The 20889-nt window shown below is 42.3% G+C and overlaps 1 protein-coding gene across 8 annotated transcripts in view; it reads right to left on the minus strand.

Annotated features, from left to right (window-relative positions):
- The window catches only part of apbb2b (amyloid beta (A4) precursor protein-binding, family B, member 2b), a 58140-nt gene that overhangs the window by 26475 nt on the left and 10776 nt on the right, over window positions 1–20889 (minus strand). For all 8 annotated transcript variants that reach the window (XM_085409905.1, XM_085409900.1, XM_085409898.1 and 5 more), the window contains exons 2-4: window positions 12484–12602; window positions 11439–11496; window positions 4552–5592 (exon numbers count right to left, since the gene is read on the minus strand). In XM_085409905.1, the coding sequence (XP_085266031.1) occupies window positions 4552–5592; window positions 11439–11454 (1057 nt within the window). In that variant the 5' untranslated portion in view covers window positions 11455–11496; window positions 12484–12602. The remainder of the gene's footprint in view (window positions 1–4551; window positions 5593–11438; window positions 11497–12483; window positions 12603–20889) is intronic.

Raw genomic sequence — 20889 nt, forward strand, 5'->3', positions numbered from 1 at the left:
CCACACCACACATGCACACCAGCATTGACATATTAACACAGCATGAACCAACCAGACTGTTTCTGCAGATGATGTCATTACAGAAATAAACTTCATCCCCATGTAGGAAGACACAGACACATGCATGCTCAGACAGCATTGAAACTCAAAGACAACAGTCCAGCTTCCGGCCAACTCTGTAAAAATGCACCTACCCTCGTAATTGACAATCACAATGGCCAGCATGTAGTCTTTTCCCAGCATCATAGTTAGCTAGCTGCCTCTCATACAGCAAAACCCAATGCTGTAACCAAAGAGAGAAGCCCAGACAGAGATGGAAAGAGAGAGAAGGAAGCAGAGATCAGAGTGAGGGGGACACCGCAGCAGAGGGGGTGAGGAGACCAAGAAGGGAGGGAGGGAGAGAGAGAGGAAGGGAAAGAGAGAGAAAGAGAGAGAGAGGAGGGGGGACAAATCAAGGCAGAGAGGTAGAGAAAACATGACGTGACGAGAGAGGCAGTAGGAAAAAAAATGGGGAGAAAGAGTGAATGAGAGGAGGAGCAAAAAAAAAAAAAAAGGATGGAGAGCCTGCGACTGAGGAAAACAGGAGTGAAAGACAAACATTTATACGGGGGGGGGGGCTGTTTCCCCCTGCAGGCGAGCTGTGTTTGCTGCTTGTCTCTCCCCTCTCTATCTAGAGCATCAGCCACATCAACAAGAAGACAAAACAAAACAAAAGAAAAAAAAAAAGCTCTACCCTCCCTTTCCTGTTCAAAACCAAACATGCAGCCGGGGCACATGGAAGGAGGCTAAAATGTGGCACAGTCATCCTTATCGAATTTCTAGGTTTATTATTTTCTCCCTCTTTTTCAGCCTCTCTTGGTTGTCCTGGCAACCTCCAAATCGGCTTTTATTCAGCATCTCATCCAGTGGAGGTGCGAGGACGAGGTGGGTCAGAGAGGTAGAAAGACATGTAACTGTCTCAAACACACTTTGAGCATCACGCGTTGCTTTTTGGCACTAATCACCATTCAGTTATACTGTGCTTGAGTTAAGGGACCAACCTGGCCGAACACTGGTGTACATGTAGTTGTCCCCTGTCACCACAGCCAGTAACTGTTTCCTACAATGGTTGGGCAATGGTTGTTGGTCCTTTAGCTTAGCTACTAGCTTGAGTCAGAACAGAGCAGGAACTTTAATTTTGTTTGCTCTTTGTGGTGAACTCCACTGTTCTCCACTGCTGCTCTAATCAGCATAGGTTTTTGGACAGACTACACAGTTGCATGTCCCAAAATACTTCAACTACCTACACAAACTATCATGAATGCTGTACCATGAAATCTGTTTTACAGCACAGGATGTTATGTGATAATGTTAGACTTCTATAAATAGGGCTTGAAGGACCCTCTTAGACTCTGTATGCAGAGTGTGTGTGTGTTTTGACACCTTTGTGGGAAAACAGGGTCATACCAACCCTCTAGCCCACAATCCCCACAGAGGAATCTATCACACTGCTGGGAAAACAACACAGACTTGTCAACGTGAGTTTGACAAAAGCAGATAGGGGGCACTACAGTATGGGCAACTAGGAGTTGGATAGATACACTATACTGCCAAAAGTACTCTCTCATCTGCCTTCACACGCACATGAACTTGAGTGAAATCCCATTCTTAAATCATAGGGTTTAATATGACGTCAGCTCACCCTTTGCAGCTATAACAGCTTCAACTCTTCTGGGAAGGCTTTCCGGAGGTTTAGGAGTGTATTTCCGGGAATCTTTTCACTATTCTTCCAGAAGCACATTTGTGACACTGAGAAGGCCTGGCTCGCAGTCTCTATTCTAATTCATCCCAAAGGTGTTCTATCAGGTTGAGGTCAGGTCTCTTTGCAGGGCAGTCAGACTCGCTCATCCATGTATTTATGGACCTTGCTTTGTGCACTGGTGTGCAGTCATGTTGGAACAGGAAGGGATCATCATCAAACTGTTCCCACAAATTTTGGAGCATGAAATTGTCCTAATGCAGTCAGGGAAGTACCGTTTTCCTGGAAATAGCTAAACCCAGAGTCATGCGTCAGATTGTCAGACAGAGAAGCATGATTCGTCAGTCTAGCAAACACGTCTCCACTGCTCTACAGTGCAGTGGTCGCATGCTTTACACCACTGCTTGGTGATGTAAGGCTCGGATGCAGCTGCTCATTCATGGAAACTCATTCAATGAAGCTGTCTAGTCACTGTATTTCAGCCAAGCTGAAGCCCACATGAAGTTTAGTGGTCCTGCGACCTCTGCACACTATATGCTTCAGCATCCGCTGACTCCAGTCTGGGATTTTACGTGGCCTACCCCTCGTGGCCGAGTTGCTGTCGTTCCTAATCGCTTTCACTTTGTTATAATACCACTAACAGCTGACAGTGGAATATTTAGTAGCAAGGAAATGTCACAACCAGACTTGTTGCACAGGTGGCATCCTGTCATGATACCATCCTGGAATTCATGTAGCGCCTGAGACCGACCCATTCTTTCACAATGTTTGTATAAGCAGTCTGCATGCCAAGGTGCTTGATTATATAGGCCTGCGGGGATGAAAGTGACATATACAATTTAACTAGTCATTTGCTTCCTTACTGAGCTCCTCACTACACACATCATGGTCCTGGTTCTCTTTTTTAAATGACATTGCAAATAAGCAAAGATGGATCTGAAAGACTGTTACTTTCGTTTATTAATTTTCTGTATAGAAACAGGTATGTAATATGAACAGTGCCATACACGCCAGCATTTATAGCCTTAGCTAATTTGCGATGCACATCCCTAGATGGGCTTTTATACACAATGAAATCCTGGACAAATGAACACATGAAAATGTAATCCTGAAATCCAGACAACACGACAGTAAAACTGTAAAAATGCAAGCTGCTGGTATTCCAACTTGTAGAGAAATGAGTTACACAGATGCTCAGAGCTTTCAACTTGAGACTGTGAGTCATCAGAAAGCCAAAAAAAAAAAAAAAAAAAAAGCAGCAGTACAACTCACAGACTCAGAAAGACGGCACTGTTTACAGCCGAGACCACAGCCTCTTCTTTCTGTTAATCTGGAGGCTTTGTTTATATGACAAGCTATGAGGAACACTAAAGTGCCCATATGGTTATGTTGCAGGACCGGCTGCTGTTCTGCAGGAGCACGGATGTGTTTTGCTCGTCTTACACTAAACCACAAGTTTTAAGTGCCCAGAGAAAAACTCCATACCCAGATTTTAACATAACGCTGGCAAAGAACAACAGTGAACTGAAGAGACCTGCAGACGTAGCCAACATGCAAATACAAGAAAGCAAGAGACCCGCAACAGATGGAGACTCTCAAACTCTAAATATCACGCAAAAGTTTATCCTCACAGCTTTGTAACAATGAATAATAACAATATTAATAATAGTTCATTAGATGGCAAAACTGAGTAGCTGTTTGCAATCTAAACAATACCATTTTTCCCAGATATTTTATATCTAAAGGTTTAAACAGAGAAATTATCTACAAAGTAACCAAAGACAGAGAAGAAACATACAGATGTAAAGTAGGGCTACATCTGATTTCTTTTCTATGTCTATATATTAAATATTAGTCAGCGTCATCATTATGCCCATCATTACAGGATGAGAGGAACAGAAATTGAACAACTAAGAATATCTCAGTCACTCTGTGTCTCAGGGATATTACTTTTTCTGTATTTTAATTAGTTTTTAAGTCAACTTCTAGAGTTGCGCTTCTTTCAGTTACATTTTTATTTAAAATTGTTCAGTATTAGTCTTAATTAGTTTTCATTTTTAAAGTTCAGGATTTGCACACATAGGGAAGGTAATTATTGTAGTTGTTAAAACTAAAACTATGTTAGACTAACAGCAGACTACAGCTTTTCTCTTGACCCAGCTTACAGGTTCTTATGGAAAGGTTATCCATTATCTAATATTTGCAGAGACCAGATGCTCGTATTCACAGATATATAATAGAGATGAAGCTCAAGGTAGCTGATCAATACAGACGAATACAAGTGCAACAGGGGAGAGGAAAGCAGCTCCATTCTGTGGAGCTTTAAGATGAGGGGGGAAAAAAAACATCTAACACACCAAGATATTGGCAGCTAGTTTATGCATTAAGTTAAGCCTGGTTCACACACATATGATCAGGATGAAGCTGGAAACAGGACACAGCTGATCTGGCACACCAACCCCCATGAGGTTACAAGGGCACTTCCTGTGCCTGAGGGATTCTGGGAGATTTACTGGAGGCTGGAGTTTTTGTTATTCTTTTTAAGCAATGCTTGAGCTCTGCATATCCATGAATGGACACACACACTCTCAGATGTGCACGCACACACACTCTGGGTAAATGGAAAAATGTCATCAGTAGAGAGGACGGTGAAACCGCTAAACAGCAGGAGGGGGAAAACCCTCCAAAACAAAACATACCACAGTAGCTGACATAAGACTCACATAAAAACTACACTGAATATTTGTAAATATCAGTAACGTTTGCTGCATTAAGGCTTCATGGGCTCTGTGTGTGTCTGTCCGTGTGCGTACCTGTCTCCTCTGGCGAGTTGCTCTCCTGGGACAAGGTAGTCCAGCTCAACTCTTCGTCACTGGGGTTCAGATTCTGGATGCGGTTCAAAGCACAGTCTGTCTTTGCGCCAGTTCTTCTGTCCTTCTTCGTCTCTGGAGAGGAGGATGAGGAGGAAGAGGAGGGGCAGGAGACCATGGAGAGCAGGGGAGTGTCTTCTGGACTGGCTTGCTTGGGTGGGGAAGGAGGAGGGGGTACTGGAGAGTTCTTGCCAGATTTGAGGAGCTTGAGGTTGGAGTGGAGGTCAGAGATGAGCTCCAGGCCTGGAGAAACTTTGTGGTTCTTCACAGGGGGTTCACTGTCTACTGTCAGTAAAGGCTTCGTCTCCTCATCTTCCTCTCCCCCCACCATCTCATCTTCCTCGATCTTCATCTTTAACATAATTTCCTTCTCAGACAAGATGCTGATGTCATTGGTGTCCTCTGAGTCAAAGTCCAAATCAGCCGTGCTGCTGCTCAGTTTGAGCTCCACAGTAGTGTTTATGTTACAGTCCAAGTCAGGCTCTGTCGTCTGCTCAGCCTCTACATCACTGTGAGTATCTGGGTGAAGGTTGGCATCTTCCTCTCGATCATTATTAGTAAGAGTGCGACTGTCTTGTTCCTCTGCCACGTTGACATTAAGGTCATCTGCTATTATTTCTGAATCCATCAAATCAGGGTCAGTTGTGTTTTTGTTGTGGTCCTGGCCAGCTTTACGAAGCTGGTTCACCCCATTCTTTGCTAGTTTGGGATTGTTGGGAGTGGAGGACTGTGACGGGGATGACGATGGAGATGATGATGCCGATGAGGGCGGCACCACTTCACCGAGGCCCATGGCGGCCTGGATGCTGGTAAGCGCATACTTCTTCCGACATTTGGGAGGAGTGGCGGAGCCTTGTTTGATGACATCGCTGGTGAGGAGCTGGTTGTGTGAAGAGCGAAGGCTGAGTGAGGTGGGGGGCGTGGCGGCAGGGCCGTTACGATTGGTCACGTCTACTGACATCATCGTTGCACCAGACAGATCACCTGAAGCAGAAAAAAATAAATAGTGAATTTAAAAACCTAAATATCCACGTGTTAATACACAGACAACACACAGGTGAGACATCACTGTCAATAACATCTATATGTTTGTTAAAAAAAAAAAAATTACTATTTCATTTTCTTACATATTATGTTAATTTATTCATGCTGCTGCCAATATCGACTGTTAGGTTCTCCATTTGCATTCGCTGCGTGTGTCAGACTCATAGTACGTCGCCTAAACTTTTTCGAATTTTGTTCAACTAACCACCAAATACAGAATGAACAATTTGAGAAAGCACTGCAGGTCCCTAGTTGTGTTATGTAATTTTATTACGTGCCATCCTAAGATGTTATGGCGCCATTCGCCACTAGCCTAGGGCGCTGCAAGGAAGAAGGTTCCTGTTACTAGCAATGCTAATGTTAGCACTTGTGGGAATAACGTGTGGCACTGCATGTGTGTCTTCAACCTCATCCATTAGCGTGGACTTAATTTTGCCAATATTTTTACTTGTTTTTATCCCAGAAACTAGCAAAACCAGGAACATTGCTGCTGTACATCCACACAATGGATTTGAAATGGAAAAAATCAAGACGTGAATGAGCAGGTGGACTTTCAGCTGAAATTCAAGCTTTTTAAACAGGCACGCTTAGTTGAGCTAAGGTCGGACCCATGGGTTGCTTTTGTAGTGCGTTTTGAGTTATTATTGATCTGTAATATAGATAACCATAGCTTTTGTGGGATCTGGGCAGATACTTCAAGCAGCAGTCATATCACGATAGACTCAGATGCATAACATGCCCGCGCCATAACACCACCTTACCACGATGGACAGATGTGGTACGCCTCCAGTCTTCTAAATACTGTTCTGTTGCCACCGTTTTCATACACATTCCAGTTGATTTAATCCTTTCAAACAGTATTTTGATCTTTTCTCTGATCTAAACTCTGATCTCATGTTTCTATTTAAGCGTCAGTGGTTTGCATCTTGAGGTAAACTCTCCGTATTTACATTCATGAAGACGACTGTTGATTGCAGACTTTGGACTATGACACCTTATCGCCTACAAGAATGCTCTTGGCTTGGCCAAATGGTGCAAAGAGATTTTGTTTACTCCACTTTAATTATCTTCTGTCGTCTTTGAGGCCTTTTGCTGTTGCTGAGCTGGCCAGTGCATTCCTTCTTTTTGAGAATGCTCCAAGAGTGGTGGTTAAATCAACAATTAAGTTTCTGCTATCTCTCTGATAGGACTGTTTTGTTTCAAGTCTAATGAAGCCCTCCATCGCTTGCATCAACACCTCTTTGACAGTTCTCATTAAGAGTTATCAAATACAAATTAAACACTTTGATCGTGCTGAATAATGAGGAAACAAAAGACAAGTGGCTATAAAAAGGCTTATCAAACAACTAGCTGATTTTTTTTTTTAGCCTGTAAAAAAAATGGACATATGGTTTAAAAAAAAAAAAAAAAAAAAAGCGGAAAAAGATCAACAACAATTGTGATTCTTAAACTGGCAATGCAATAGTTTTTCGCGCATCTTAAATTTAAGCCAAAAGTATATCCTTTGATTACAGTCTCATTTCAAATCAATTGTGCTGGTGAGAAGAAATAACATTTTAAAAATGGTTTAAAGTCAGGTCCATAATAATAAGTGATGTGCATGTAACAAATTATTAAAAATATATGTCATTTAAAGATTAATAAGAAAAAGGTCAGCCATCTTCAGCAGTGAATAAAGTCCAGTGACTTTAAGAAAAATACATTCTGTTCTGTTAACTTTTACAGTTTGAGCTGCTACAACATGTCTTTTATTTTTACTCATTAATGTATAAACGCGCTGCTACCAGCAGCTTTTAAAGTGGAATGTGGAGTCACATAAATCCACAGAAGTAAGTAGAAAGTTCTGCAGGTGACCTAATAATACCAAAGCACTAATTTATAAGCACAAAGATGGCGGTTTACTTCATTCTACCGACAACAGCACAAATAATAGCAGGTCAACAACGAGCAGCCTTTTTGAAGAGTCGAGTAATCCACCAAATATTAAAGCCTAAGCGCAGGTTTTACGGGTGTTCGAGAGGCAGCTGAAGGAGAACTGATGTGTTTTGATATAAGGGTGAACTCATCTGTTGAAAATTGATGGGGGCCGTTTAGTCTTGTTGAGACAGCTGTTCATGAGAGATAGTTGAAGTGCAGGATTTATCAGGGGAAAGGCTGCTTTATTAGAAAGACGTTTGCTGTATAAACCTGAGATTTGAATACTGAAATCTGGAAAATTTGGATTTCTGAACACTTGGATACAGGAGAACACAAAACATCTATGCCAGCGGTCCCCAACCTTTTTTGCGCCACGGACCGGTTTATGCCCGACAATATTTTCATGGACCGGACTTTAAGGTGTCGCGGATAAATACAACAAAATAAAACTAGTACCGGTACCGTAAAAAAGAAAATTTATTCATAACACACGTGAAAAGACCCAGGAAAACAGAGTAAACGATAAAAACGATAACAAAATAATGCTGAAAACCGATAAAAACCCTGAAAACTATACATTTCACACCTGAGCCTCAACTCTCGTGGCCCGGTACCAAACGACTCACGGACCGGTACCGGTCCGAGGCCCGGGGATTGGGGACCGCTGATCTATGCACAATTACGAGCATAAATATGCACATTTCTATTGTCTCTGCATGCCAATGTGATCTTGCAGAATTTGTTAATGTACAGAGGTGCACTCCTGCTACATGGTCGACTCTGGATCTACTGTAGACTCAGGATCTCTGACTGGAAGTGTGACTCAAACCCTGAAACACTGCAAACGCACCAGAGCTCACTGTAAAAATGACTTTGCTCCTTATCTTATCCTTGCGATTCTCCTCCTCCCTCCAGCACCCCACACCCAGCTCTGCTTCATTAAAATACCAGCATTACTTAGAACCCAGGATTTGTGGGTCTCTGCTCTAAAACAGTGACTCGGCAAAGAGTCAGAGGTCAGAGCTGAAGCTTTGGTACCCTGCTCACAGCTTTGAGCCATCCAGCCATGCCAAGTACACTCTGATAACATCCTACCCTCTAATCTCAAATAAATGAATACTCCTAACAGCAAGTATCACAGCCACATCTGTCTGTGATACCGTCAGTGTTAAATTCAGAAGAAATTTGCAGTAAACTGCATGCTTCAAACCTTAGTAAGACATGACTGCATGACTGAGGAGGATTAATGGCAAGAAGGCAGCGGGTCCAGATGGCATCAGCTCGAGGGTCGTCAGGTCCTGCGCGGACCAACTGTGTGGGGTGATGGAGCACCTCTTCAACCTGAGCCTGAGGTTGGGAAGAGTCCCACAGCTCTGGAAAACCTCCTGTGTTGTACCAGTGCCAAAGACTTCACGCCCCAAGGACCTCAACAGCTACAGGCCGGTGGCTCTGACATCCCACCTGATGAAGACCCTGGAGCGGTTGGTCCTGGCTCAGCTTCGGCGCCTAATAAGCTCATCACTGGACCCACTTCAGTTTGCCTACCAGCCTGGCATTGGAGCGGATGATGCCGTCATTCACCTCCTACATCGTTCCCTCGCTCACCTGGAGACCGCTGGAAGCACTGTGAGAATCATGTTCTTTGATTTCTCCAGTGCCTTCAACACCATTCTTCCCTCGGTTCTAAAGGACAAGCTGGTGAACTCTGGAGTGGACCATCACCTCACTACCTGGATCCTGGACTACCTCACCAACCGACCACAGTATGTGAGGACTCAGGGCTGTGTGTCGGACAGGGTCGTCTGCAGTACGGGGGCCCCACAGGGAACGGTTCTGGCTCCGTTCCTCATCACCATCTACACTGCAGACTTCTCCCACAATTCCACCCAGTGCTTCCTGCAGAAGTTCTCTGATGACTCTGCAATAGTCGGCCTCATCACTGATGGGGACGACAAGGAGTACAGAGGTCTGACCCAAGACTTTGTGGACTGGTGCCAGCTGAACTACCTCCAGATCAACGCCAGTAAAACCAAGGAACTGGTGGTAGACTTCCGCAGGCACAAGCATTCTCCACTGCAACCACTGAACATCCAAGGTATGGACATTGAGGCTGTGGACAGCTACAGGTACCTTGGTGTTCATCTGAACAACAGACTGGACTGGACTCATAACTCAGACGCCCTCTACAGGAAAGGGCAGAGCAGGCTGTACCTGCTGCGGAGACTCAGGTCGTTTGGAGTGGAGGGCCCACTCCTGAAGAAATTCTATGACTCTGTTGTGGCTTCTGCTATCTTTTATGGCGTGGTCTCTGCTATCTTTTATGGCGTGGTCTCTGCTATCTTTTATGGCGTGGTCTGCTGGGGCGGCAGCATCTCTGCTGGGGACAGGAAGAGACTGAACAGGGTGATCCGAAGGGCCAGCTCTGTTCTAGGATGCCCTCTGGACCCAGTGGAGGTGGTGAGTGACAGGAGAACGGCGGCTAAGCTGTCATCCCTGATGGACAACATCTCCCACCCCATGCAGCAGACTGTGACAGCACTGAGCAGCTCCTTCAGTGGGAGACTGCGGCACCCACGGTGTGGGACGGAGAGATTTCGCAGGTCTTTCCTCCCCACTGCTGTCAGACTCCATAATAAAGACTTTAACTGATCAAGCACACACATCCATACATATGCAATAATACTAAGTGCAATAATCCTTTCTGTCATCGTTGTATTTTTACTCAGTTGTATATAGTATTTGTATTCTATTTTTATCTTATTGTATATTTATTTTATTTTATTCTACTGTATATAGTATTTTATTTTATTCTATTCTGTACAGTTGTGTACTGTATTTATTCTTATTGTATTCTAATTTTTGCCTCATAACTTTTGCACTGTCCACTTCCTGCTGTGACAAAACAAATTTCCCACGTGTGGGACTAATAAAGGTTATCTTATCTTATCTTATGAGTCATTGAAATACTTCACTCCAGAAATGCCTAAAAATACATAAGAACAACCTCTAGATTTCAATTTGACCACAACTCTCGTTTATGACGTTTGAATTGTCACCAGATTAGGTGAATGTGGTCACTTTATTTCTTCACTTTGACAAAAAAAAAAAAAAAAGCGGGGTTGCTCGGTTGCACCCCAGAACATGTATAGCAGGGCTGCCCAATCCCGGTCCTCGAGAGCTACCGTCCTGCAGCTTTTAGATGCATCCCTACTCCAACACAGCTGAATCAAATGGTTTGATTACCTCTTCAGCATGCCATCGTGTTTGGCAAAGGCCTGATAACAAGCCATTCATTTGATTCAGCTGTGTTGGAGTAGGGATGCATCTAAAAGCTGCAGGACGGTAGCTCTCGAGGACCGGGATTGGGCACCCCTGATGTATAGTAACATATTTTAATATTAAAATATGAGGCCATCTGTCTAAAGCTCTGTCTGAAGCTTAAATGAAACTGGGTCGTTTAACAGGACAATGATCCCGAGCACGTCAGCAAATCTACAAAAGAATGGCTGAAAGAGAAAATAATGAAAGTGTTGCAATGACTCGCAGTACAGACCTCAACCTGATTGAAATGCTGCGGTGGGAACTGGGAGAGGTGTGCAAAAATGACTGCTTCAGTTTATCGAGGTTTGCAGGCAATAAGTAAAGATGACCAGACCAAAATTCCTCCATAATAAATGTGAGAGACTGATAAAGTTGCTCAGAATACAAGTTACAGTCGCTGTAGGTGGTTCAACAAGCTACTGAATCATGTGCTTAGTTTTTCACAGGACTGAATGACTGTACTGTATCAAGAGAATGTTTTTAAGTACTCCAAATTATTTGTTTTTGTGACCCAATAATAAACAGACTGAGGGTGTGTGTGTACGTACCTGACAGGTCTGTCATACACTGGCTGTGGTCACTGTTCAGAGTTATGTGGACTCAGATCTGAGGGGGGGAAAAAAAGAACAAAATGATCAGAAGAAGAATGAAAAGAATTACGAGAAGTTGTTGGATTGCCCACAGAGACCGCATTCATCCATGTGAAACCCACTGACAGCTGGTTTCTATGGAGACAACACAACACTGTGATAAAGCAAGGATGCTGGCCACAGAAATCAAAATGATTAAACGGAGACTATGAATCAAACATGGAGGAATCAAAGAAGAAATCAGTCGATAGGGATCTCAGACGTCTTCCATACTGTGTCCCTCACACACACGGACCTGAGTACGTCTGATTCTGCATGTATAATACAGTAATAAGGGAGACGGAAGAGGTTTCTGAGACAGCAGAAACTAAAGTGGATATCCAAAGCATTTCTGAATAATTAAACAAAACACACATAATGATAGAGCTGCGGTCAGGGGTATAGAAGTTATGTTAGCAATGCTAATCTACTGTTGCTGTAAACACTAAGATAATCCAACAATGCTTCCTTCCTATCATAAAGCTAAGGTGGTATCTTAAAGGTGGGAGGAACCTGGAAATGATCGTTTTCTTATCAGGTTTGAAGTCAATCCAAACACTGAAGCAGTCCACCTGAGTCACTCCAAGGAAAATCTGTCAGTGCATTTTTGATGAAGACTAGCACAATTATATATTTCAGCGGCCTACCCAATTTTGACCTACCATAACGGTAGGTCAAAATAGGGAACTTTTGAGGTCGTCTTATCACTAAAAGTTATTTAGACAATAATTCTGATACAGGAATCACAGCTCTAAGGCAAGCCTGAAAACGTAGGTTAAAGGTGAGACATGTGCTATCCAGTAAAAAGAATCTCTATATAATATTATTCCTACATTATTTCAGTTCAACAGCTAAATCACATGCAAGACTTTAAAAAAAATAAAAAACAGAAACAGGCCTTTATTTTCAGTCACTACTACAAGAAAAACAGAAAAGCACTTAAAAAAAAATAGCTGTTGCATACCTGAGAGCTAAGGATGGTGGAAAACTCCAGGATGGAGCAGGTCCATACTGGTAGTCAATGGTTCTTTCTTCATCCAATCATGGCTTTACTGAAGCAGCAGCAGCAGCAGCAGCAGCGTCCTGAGGGAGAGAAACATGAAATAGGATTAATGAGAGAGACTGAGGGACGGGTGAGCAGAAAGAGCGAGAGGTCTGAAGGGCACAAGAGGGACAAATAATAAAGACATCAATTATTCACAACCTCAATCAAACAGGAATACACAAGATGGGTGTGTATGTTTGGATATATATATATATATGTGCATGTGTGTGAGAGAACATAAGGTTCATTTTGTAGAGAGCTCATATTTCTCTCTTTGGTGCAGTCGGGCCAAACCTTTGCTGACTGGAACCATCATAAACTTAATGCCGCCGGAGGCTTGTAAACTCTCCTCTGCTTTCCAACACACACGCGCACGCACACACAGCAGACTTTTGGACAGTTCTTATTAACACACAACTATGAGAAGCAGAGAGAAAGATAATGAGTATAGTTAGAATGGACCATAAAAAATCCCACTTACATCTGGCTGAAGGGCTGGGAAGACCCTTGGACTGATTTTAGGGTAGGGCTGTTCGATATAACGATATATATCGGATGACGATATAAAAACGTCTATAGTTTCATTTTAGGCTATCGTTTGTTTCGTGGTGTCGCAAAATAAAGTGTTTACGGCAATATTTTTTCATCGTTTTGATGGTCACTGTAGTGGCTATATTAATTTCTTAAAGTTCTCTCTTTCTCTTATATTTAATATAACCACACTACAGACGGACAAGCGCCTGTTTTTATGCGTTGTTGTTAGCAACAACGACGGTAACAGCATCGCGTGTTCGCTTGTTTATTTTCCACATAAACCTTTCACAATAAAGCTCAAGATCCTGTTGAGACTTCAAAATAAACTGAATCATGTGAAAGAGTATGCAGAGTATTTATGGATGAAAAGCAAAAAAGAGCTGTCAGGTGCTAAAAAATAAACCTTAGACTCAAACGTTAGAACAGGCTTTTCCCCGCAGCACGCTGTGTAATAAATACTCAAAGAAAACTGCGGCCGTTACAACTTATGTCTAAAAATGTATAGTTTCATGCATCAGTTAAAACACTCGTCTCCAGGTACACGACGCACAGCTGGAAACACTTCACGCAAGTCGAGCAGCCTGAGATTCACAGAATTTACAGAAAATGTAAAATTTGTGATTTATATCGTTATCGGACGATAGATGTCTTATATCGGGATATGAGATTTTGGTCATATCGCACAGCCCTATTTTAGGGTGTAAAAATTGTAATAACTTCAGAAACTGTTTACCTCATAGCACAGTTATGTTTAAAAATCATCAAAGTGGCTTACGGCAAAAGATAACTTGGAAATCAGCCCACCTAAAAGATGTTATTGCATCATTGGATAAACAAAAAATCAATTTTTTAATGGTTGCTAATTTCAGAACAAGAATAAGGGATTCAGGACCAAAATGAGGGTCCCAGCCCTGTGATGGGTCATGAAAGTACTACAATTTGGCCACGATAAACCATATATAGTATTAATGTATTCAAAAAAAAGTCTTTTGTAAATTATCTTTAAATTTGAGTTAAAGATTTAAATCTTCAAAAAAAAAATACATAAGAGAACTAAAAATCACCTTCAACAAGTAAATCGCCAGAAGATCAAAATCTACTTGATGAAAACACAGATTAAATATTTCATTTTAGGCTTCTGTAACGTTATCATTAAAGATTTGAGTGGTACACCAAAGATTTTTGGATTTCCAAATTAGAGATTTGTCTCTAATAATGGTAACAAACTGCTGTTCTGTGGATTAATCTGTTGGGTTCGGCGTCGTTCTGCGTTTGCTGCCACGAGGCAGAAGCAGCTATTGGGAGAGCTAATGTAGCATTTCACACCTACAATGCCAGCAGCTTTACTTTGCAAGTTTCTTACTTGACTGCAAAACTGTAGGCGAGTGAGTTCACGCAACACTCGCAACACAAAGATGTTTTGGCTTCTTTCTTGTGCTCCTCATTCGTCTTACCGAACCACTCGGAGGGAGGCTGGTTCAGAAAAACCTGTTGGAAAGCTTTTATAAACACTCATGGCAACATAACCCTGTGTTGTGAGTGTGATTAATATCATGTCACGTCATTTGTCTCCTATTAGCAACACATGCAATGCGTGTCTGAGTGTGCAAAAGAACAAAAATCTAACTAGCCTAAAGCTTCACTTTGAGCTGAAATGTGACCAGTGAAAATAAATTAGATTAATGTTGCCAATAAATGCAATACAAATTCAGTGAATTCTTCTTCTTCTATGTATCAGATAAAGTTGCATTGTTGGTTCATGTTCAAAACGAGCCACGGCTAAATGCCAATTTCAGGACATGTGCTAAAGTGGAAATAAAGGAACCAAAGCAACAGAGCTGCAAAACATCCCATAAACAACAAAAGGTCTCCAAGCTCACATCATTTTTCTACAGGTTTACATAACTGAGCAGTGTTATGAAGTTCACATACATCCATGAATGTGATTGTCAATATTATTTAAAACTTGAAACATTGACACCAATCTGAGTATCAACTTACATAACAGTCAAACATCTGGTTTGTCTAAGTGTTACAGCAACTGTGATAAAACACTCACACATCTGAGGAGAAGCTGTATAATTTTCACCAGCTGCACATACTCTAATGCTTTTTTCATTTTAATGGTTTATGTTGGGACACGCAAGATCGAATGGACTACACTATCTGCCATATCAGGTGTAAGGGTTTAAAAACTCCTGGGAACAGCAACACTTTAGGAATCACACCGTGAGCAGGCACAGATGCGTTTTGAAGGCAACTCAATTTTCATGCATAATCTGAAAATAGAAAAAGAAAAGTTCAGACAAAGAAAGAGGGTTGGTGTTTAAAAAAAATTGAAATGTTGCATTCTGGGATTAAAATTACAAGGCATGCTTGGTTACTTGGATCCTGCTGCAACAAGTCTGCATACCAGAGAATATATGTGACTTTGTGGGTATTTGCACAAAAGGGTGTCCACACTGAAAACAAATGGATAGCTTGCTGCAGAGTCTGGCAGTTTGGATATTTGCCTTAAACCTAAGCAGCATTTGCAGTTCATCCTTACGCCTATGATTTGGGAGAAGGCTTGAGGAGAAAGGAGGCCATAGCAGTCTAATCTCAATTTTTCTTAGTTTGTTAATACACACAACCAGATCTATTATTATTATTATTATTATTATTATTAATAATAACAATAATAATGATGATAAAGTAATCTGCACCAACCACCACCTCACTGGAAATCAAGTCTGCACTTCCTCTAATGGCCTTTTGAGCCAGGCTTCACAATCGAGTCAATGCACACAGACTCTAATGTCAAAATGCCCAGCTCTTACAACACCTGGAACCCTCCCGTGTCCTCCTAATGTACTCTTGTTTTCACACATCACTATATATCAATAAAAATGTGGTTTGACAACTAATAGAAAGGGTAGGCAGAGACCACCCTCATTAACTTCTGATGCATGCCCAGTCCTTTTGTCCTAAAAGCAGGCCTGAAATATGACAGAAACTATTCAGTTCAGAAGAGATCATGAAATGCTTATTCCTAGAAGGCTTTAAAGGGGTAAATAGAGTACAAAAAAAATAACCCTTTTTAATATTATGGGGGAAATAAAAGAACTTCTGGTCCTATGAATGTCTATGGGGAAAACAGTCCTCAGCTTTGACCTCTGTAAGCCCTTTCCCAATGAGTTTATGGGCTCAGGCACTCATTACGGATCATAGAGAATAAAACACCAAATCCATTTTGTGAATTTGGATTATTCTAATATTTAAATAAAAGAAAAAAAAAAAAAAAGGATTACCCAGGATATGTTCGTATAGGCATGCAGTTTCAAGAGTCAGATCCACCCCACGGTTGGGGTATCTGGTTTCAAACCCTGAAAATGCTCATTTCATTAAAAAGAAAGCAGTAGGCGACTTCATGATGGCTACATCCATCTTTTGTGCTCACTACGATCCAGACACAGGGCTCCACCTCTACCAACTGGAGTCACTTAACTCGACTGCGCTGAAAAAAACAAAAAACAAATACAGGCTGCTGTTTGGTGCAGACCATTTAAATTTGGTCTAAACACTTTGATGCATAAAACTGGAGGAGTTTGCCTTTAAAGTTTCAAGTTAGCACTTAAAAATCGGTCTTTTCATTTTAAGTCCAGCGAGCTAAAGTAGTAAAAGACAACAAAAAAACATCACTGTCCAAACACTAAATACAGACTGCACCGAAGATGCCATATCATTATGATGTTTTTAAAAAAAAAAAAAAAAAAAAAAAAAAAAAAAGAGGAGCTGGAGCTACAGTTCAGGAATGCACTAAAACGATAAGTCTGAATACCAACTACATCTGGATCTGGGCTGTATCGGAGCGTCAGCACCTTTGAAGCACTCCTTGCAGTCCTCTGTTGTGGATGGTGGTGGTGGGGGAGCTATACATAATTAGAGGGCCTATCTGCAGGCAGGGCAGCAGTGGTACTGATACATATAGGGACAGACGTTCAAGCTGAGACACAGATATTTAGACAAAACACTCACCGGGAGGGAGGGGAGGGGTTGGTAATAAGATCTAGGATGTGTCACAGTCTGGCACTGACCTTTAACTTCTGACCTACAGGCCAGCCCACTGAGTGTGTGCTGTTTTTTGTGTGTGTGCATGCACTTAGTGTCGTCTGTATGTCGGAGTGTCCAGATCCTAAAAGAATGAAGGAAGCAGCTGCAAACACTCCATCACTCTCCGTGTCTCTGTTTCTTTTTACGTGCGTGCTGTTTCCAACCACCGACACTCTGGACTGAGATTGCTTTTAAATTCATACGCCAGATGGAAGCCTGCCAGCAGTTTGATGGGCTTCATCCCTCCTTCCTGCACCTCCCTCTCAAAGTTTCTCACCATTCTAGTTCCCCTGCTAATCCCACTTGACTTTTACCTTTCCCCCCCTCTATCCTATTTTCTTGTCCAATTCCCTCTCTTTTCCGGGCTTCCACCTCATTCATCCTCTACCTTTCAACCCCTCACTCTTCTCTTTGTCAAGAAGAGAAATGCTGTCTTTTCCTCAATAAAAGTGAAGGGGGTCTGTAAACTCACATAAAACCACCCATTTCTCGCTATAACGCTGATTTACAGCCCCCTCCCCTCTCTTCTCCCCCACGGCTCGTGAGAAATCCCATCTGTTACCGAAAAAGACTCACAAGAAAGCAAAACTGTCGCAGTCAGAGGCCAGGCCGCCGGAAACAAAACGGATGGGTTCAAGCCAGCAAGACAAGCCGAGCTATGCAGAAACAGAAAATGCAGTGGGGTGTTTTTCTGACTTTTTGGATTAGGACGTGAAACTGTAAGGCAGCTGCACAATAGCAGGCAAACTTCCCAGATCTTTCTTGGCTTTGTTTTCATTGGCTGCAGAAAAGCCCAGGCCTTCAACACGTAGCTGCAAACTACTTCCACGACAAGCTGACAACACTACTGCCCAAAAAACATGCTGTCAAAGGTGCAGAGCTCCTCACGGCCCAACCACCCGTGTCCCATTTAATGTTGCCTACTACATAGCCTACATCTAAACTACAATGATGCACTGTTGAGCTGTTCTACTTTTTCAAGAGGCTGAGGAGAAACAAAATGAGGAAGAAAATGTAATAATAATAACAACAACAATATGCAGATGATGACGACTTAGACGAAGAAGAGGAAAAAAAACAGGTGGAAGAGGAGAAGTAGTAGTCGAAGAAGAAAAAGGAGGAAACTGACAACTGCTAGATGAAGGAGTAAAGGGAGATGAAGTAGAAGAAAAGAGGGAGATCAGAAGAAGAAGATTAAGAAGGAGGGAGAGGAGATGAGGAAACGGGGGGGGGAAATGAGAGGAAAACAAGCTGTAGTAGCAGAAGACCTGAAGAGGAGGAGAAAAGAAAGAAGAAGTGGACGAGGATAGGTAGAAGATGAAGGAGGAGAAGGAAGAGTGGAAGTAATGCATGCAGATGAAGATAGAAGGAGAAAGAGAAGAAGCAGTAGATGAAGAAAAGGAAAGACGAGGACGATAACACGAAGAAGAGCTAACTTGGTTAGTTTTTGCTAGATGTATTTTACGCTTCTTCCTTAGAGATCATTATTTATGATTTATTGAAGATGCTCTTTGTAATCTCATTTGGAAAGCATCGTCATGATATGTGTGTGTGTGTGTGTGTGTGTGTGTGTGTGTGTGTGTGTGCGCGCGCGCGCATAAAAACAATAAAGAAAACATTAACCATTTACAAAATCTGGTTCCACAGCTGCAATCGAAGCTAGACGTCACTGTGCGTGTGTGTGTGTGTGTGTGTGTGTGTGTGTGTGTGTGTGTGTGTGTGTGTGTGTGTGTGTGTGTATCCTTGAATTGTCAAAGCGGGAAATAACAGAGACAAAGTAACACTTTGAATGGTACTGCAGCCTAAACAAACAACCTTATGTACACACAAACACACACATACACACACAAACAAAGCTTGCAAACAGAGCTCCAAGTTGTGAGCATGCTCACACGGCCGTGCTTCGTCTAAGCAGCAGTGATGTATAGAGAGTGAAGGACGGACACAAATAGCTCGATGTTTAAGGCACAATTAAAGACTTACAGCATCTGTGTGTGTGTGTGTGTGTGTGTGTGTGTGTGTGTGTGTGTGTGTAGCTATATCATTTTCCGTCCGGTGTGGTTTCCATGGGCGGGACGGTGAGAGGGGGGGAAAAAAAAAAAAATTTACCACAAAAGAAAGGGAAGGAGGGGGGAATTTTCAGGGTGTGCCAAAGAATCTAAGGCATGTGAGGGTGGGTGGGCCAGGGCCACTGTGAGGTGGGGGGCAAAAAAAAAAAAAAAAGAAAGACTAATTAGTCAACAGGAGGAGCAGACAAAACACAAAAGCTACATGCCTCAAGAATGAAGGTAAGTAATGAGCATTTGTGAGCACATGTGTGTACACATCCCCCTCACTGACCCAGAGCAAACTGAGCTCTTCAACACTGCCGGTGACAGTGAATGCCCTCTGTATGTATACTTGAAAGTAAATGGGTCAGCTGTGACAGAAAACACATATAGAGTTACTTATTTAACCATAACTCTCTCAACACGTCAGCCAGTCAAAGGCGCAGGACTCCAGAGATACACACACACACACACTGCTCCTGATGAAACGAGCCCAGATAAAGTCAGGAAGCAGCTGGGGGTGACAGGGGGTTAAAGAATTATATAACACACTTAGAAAATGAGCCCAGAAAACATTCTGCAGGGTTTGAAATCTTTTGATGTAGGAGTGAAAAAAACCGTTTCAGAAACAAAGCCAAGAGACCATTTCCTGGATTTGGGAAACTTGGGACCGAGTGTGCACCAACCCCTCCCCCATTACCAGACCCCTCTTTCCTGTGGGTGAGCACGGAGGTCGAGGGAGGGGGAGAAAGGGTGCACCACGAATACAGTGACACTGAGCGAAACGCAGTAACGCAGATGAGCCGGTCCTGCAGCCAGAAAGACTTTGACGTAATGAGACCACAGCTCTTTCCTGGACCCAGCGCTGACGGCAACAAGTAGTGCCAGGAGTGTGACAACAACACGTTTATAGTGCAGCCTGTCATGTGCCTGCAGCTCGGGGTAATCGTTTTCCATTTCATGGTTACAGGATTATATTACAATATCACTTTTTTCCTCATTTTCAAATACCTTTTCTTGTTTTTTTATGTTAAGTACTCTGTATTATTAGTGATCATAACATCTGTTGAATGCCTAAAGTACTATTCACTCAAAGAGTCAGTGTTACGTTACTCAAAGTCTGATATGATGACACCCCACTTTAAAAATGGGTTAAAGAGGAGACACTCTGGTGTGATTCTGAATCCAGCCCTCAAAGTGTTGGTATTGTTGGTTTCCACTGGCCATTGTCATCTCCTTCTCTTCTCAGCAAATTTTACAATCTATATAAGTAAACTTGAATAAGCTTGAATACTTAAATCCTGAAGAGTCGATGTGTGATTTAAACCTCGTTGTGAATTTTTCTGAGCTGTATATTTTAACAACAGAAGATTCTCCTCTGGGTGAAGGCCAAAACGTAACATTTGAGAGCAAGTGCCTACTGCTTTTTTTTATATGCCTGAAGACCTCAGACAGTGTCCTTGCAATAATAATGTGGTTAGAAAGTTTTTAAAATCCCAGCAGAGCATCCTCTTTGCTGTCCTCCTTGTTTAGGGCTGTTGTTAATAACCAGTATGGAACTGGCACTGGTAGCTAGGTATTGATAAGCAGCTAGATAAGCAACGCTGTTATGAATACAGTGGGGCAAAAAAGTATTTAGTCAGCCACCGAT

This window comes from Rhamphochromis longiceps, linkage group LG6, assembly GCF_057381845.1.
Source record: "Rhamphochromis longiceps isolate RC_006_pf linkage group LG6, R_longiceps_female_GT1.1, whole genome shotgun sequence".
NCBI lineage: Eukaryota > Metazoa > Chordata > Actinopteri > Cichliformes > Cichlidae > Rhamphochromis > Rhamphochromis longiceps.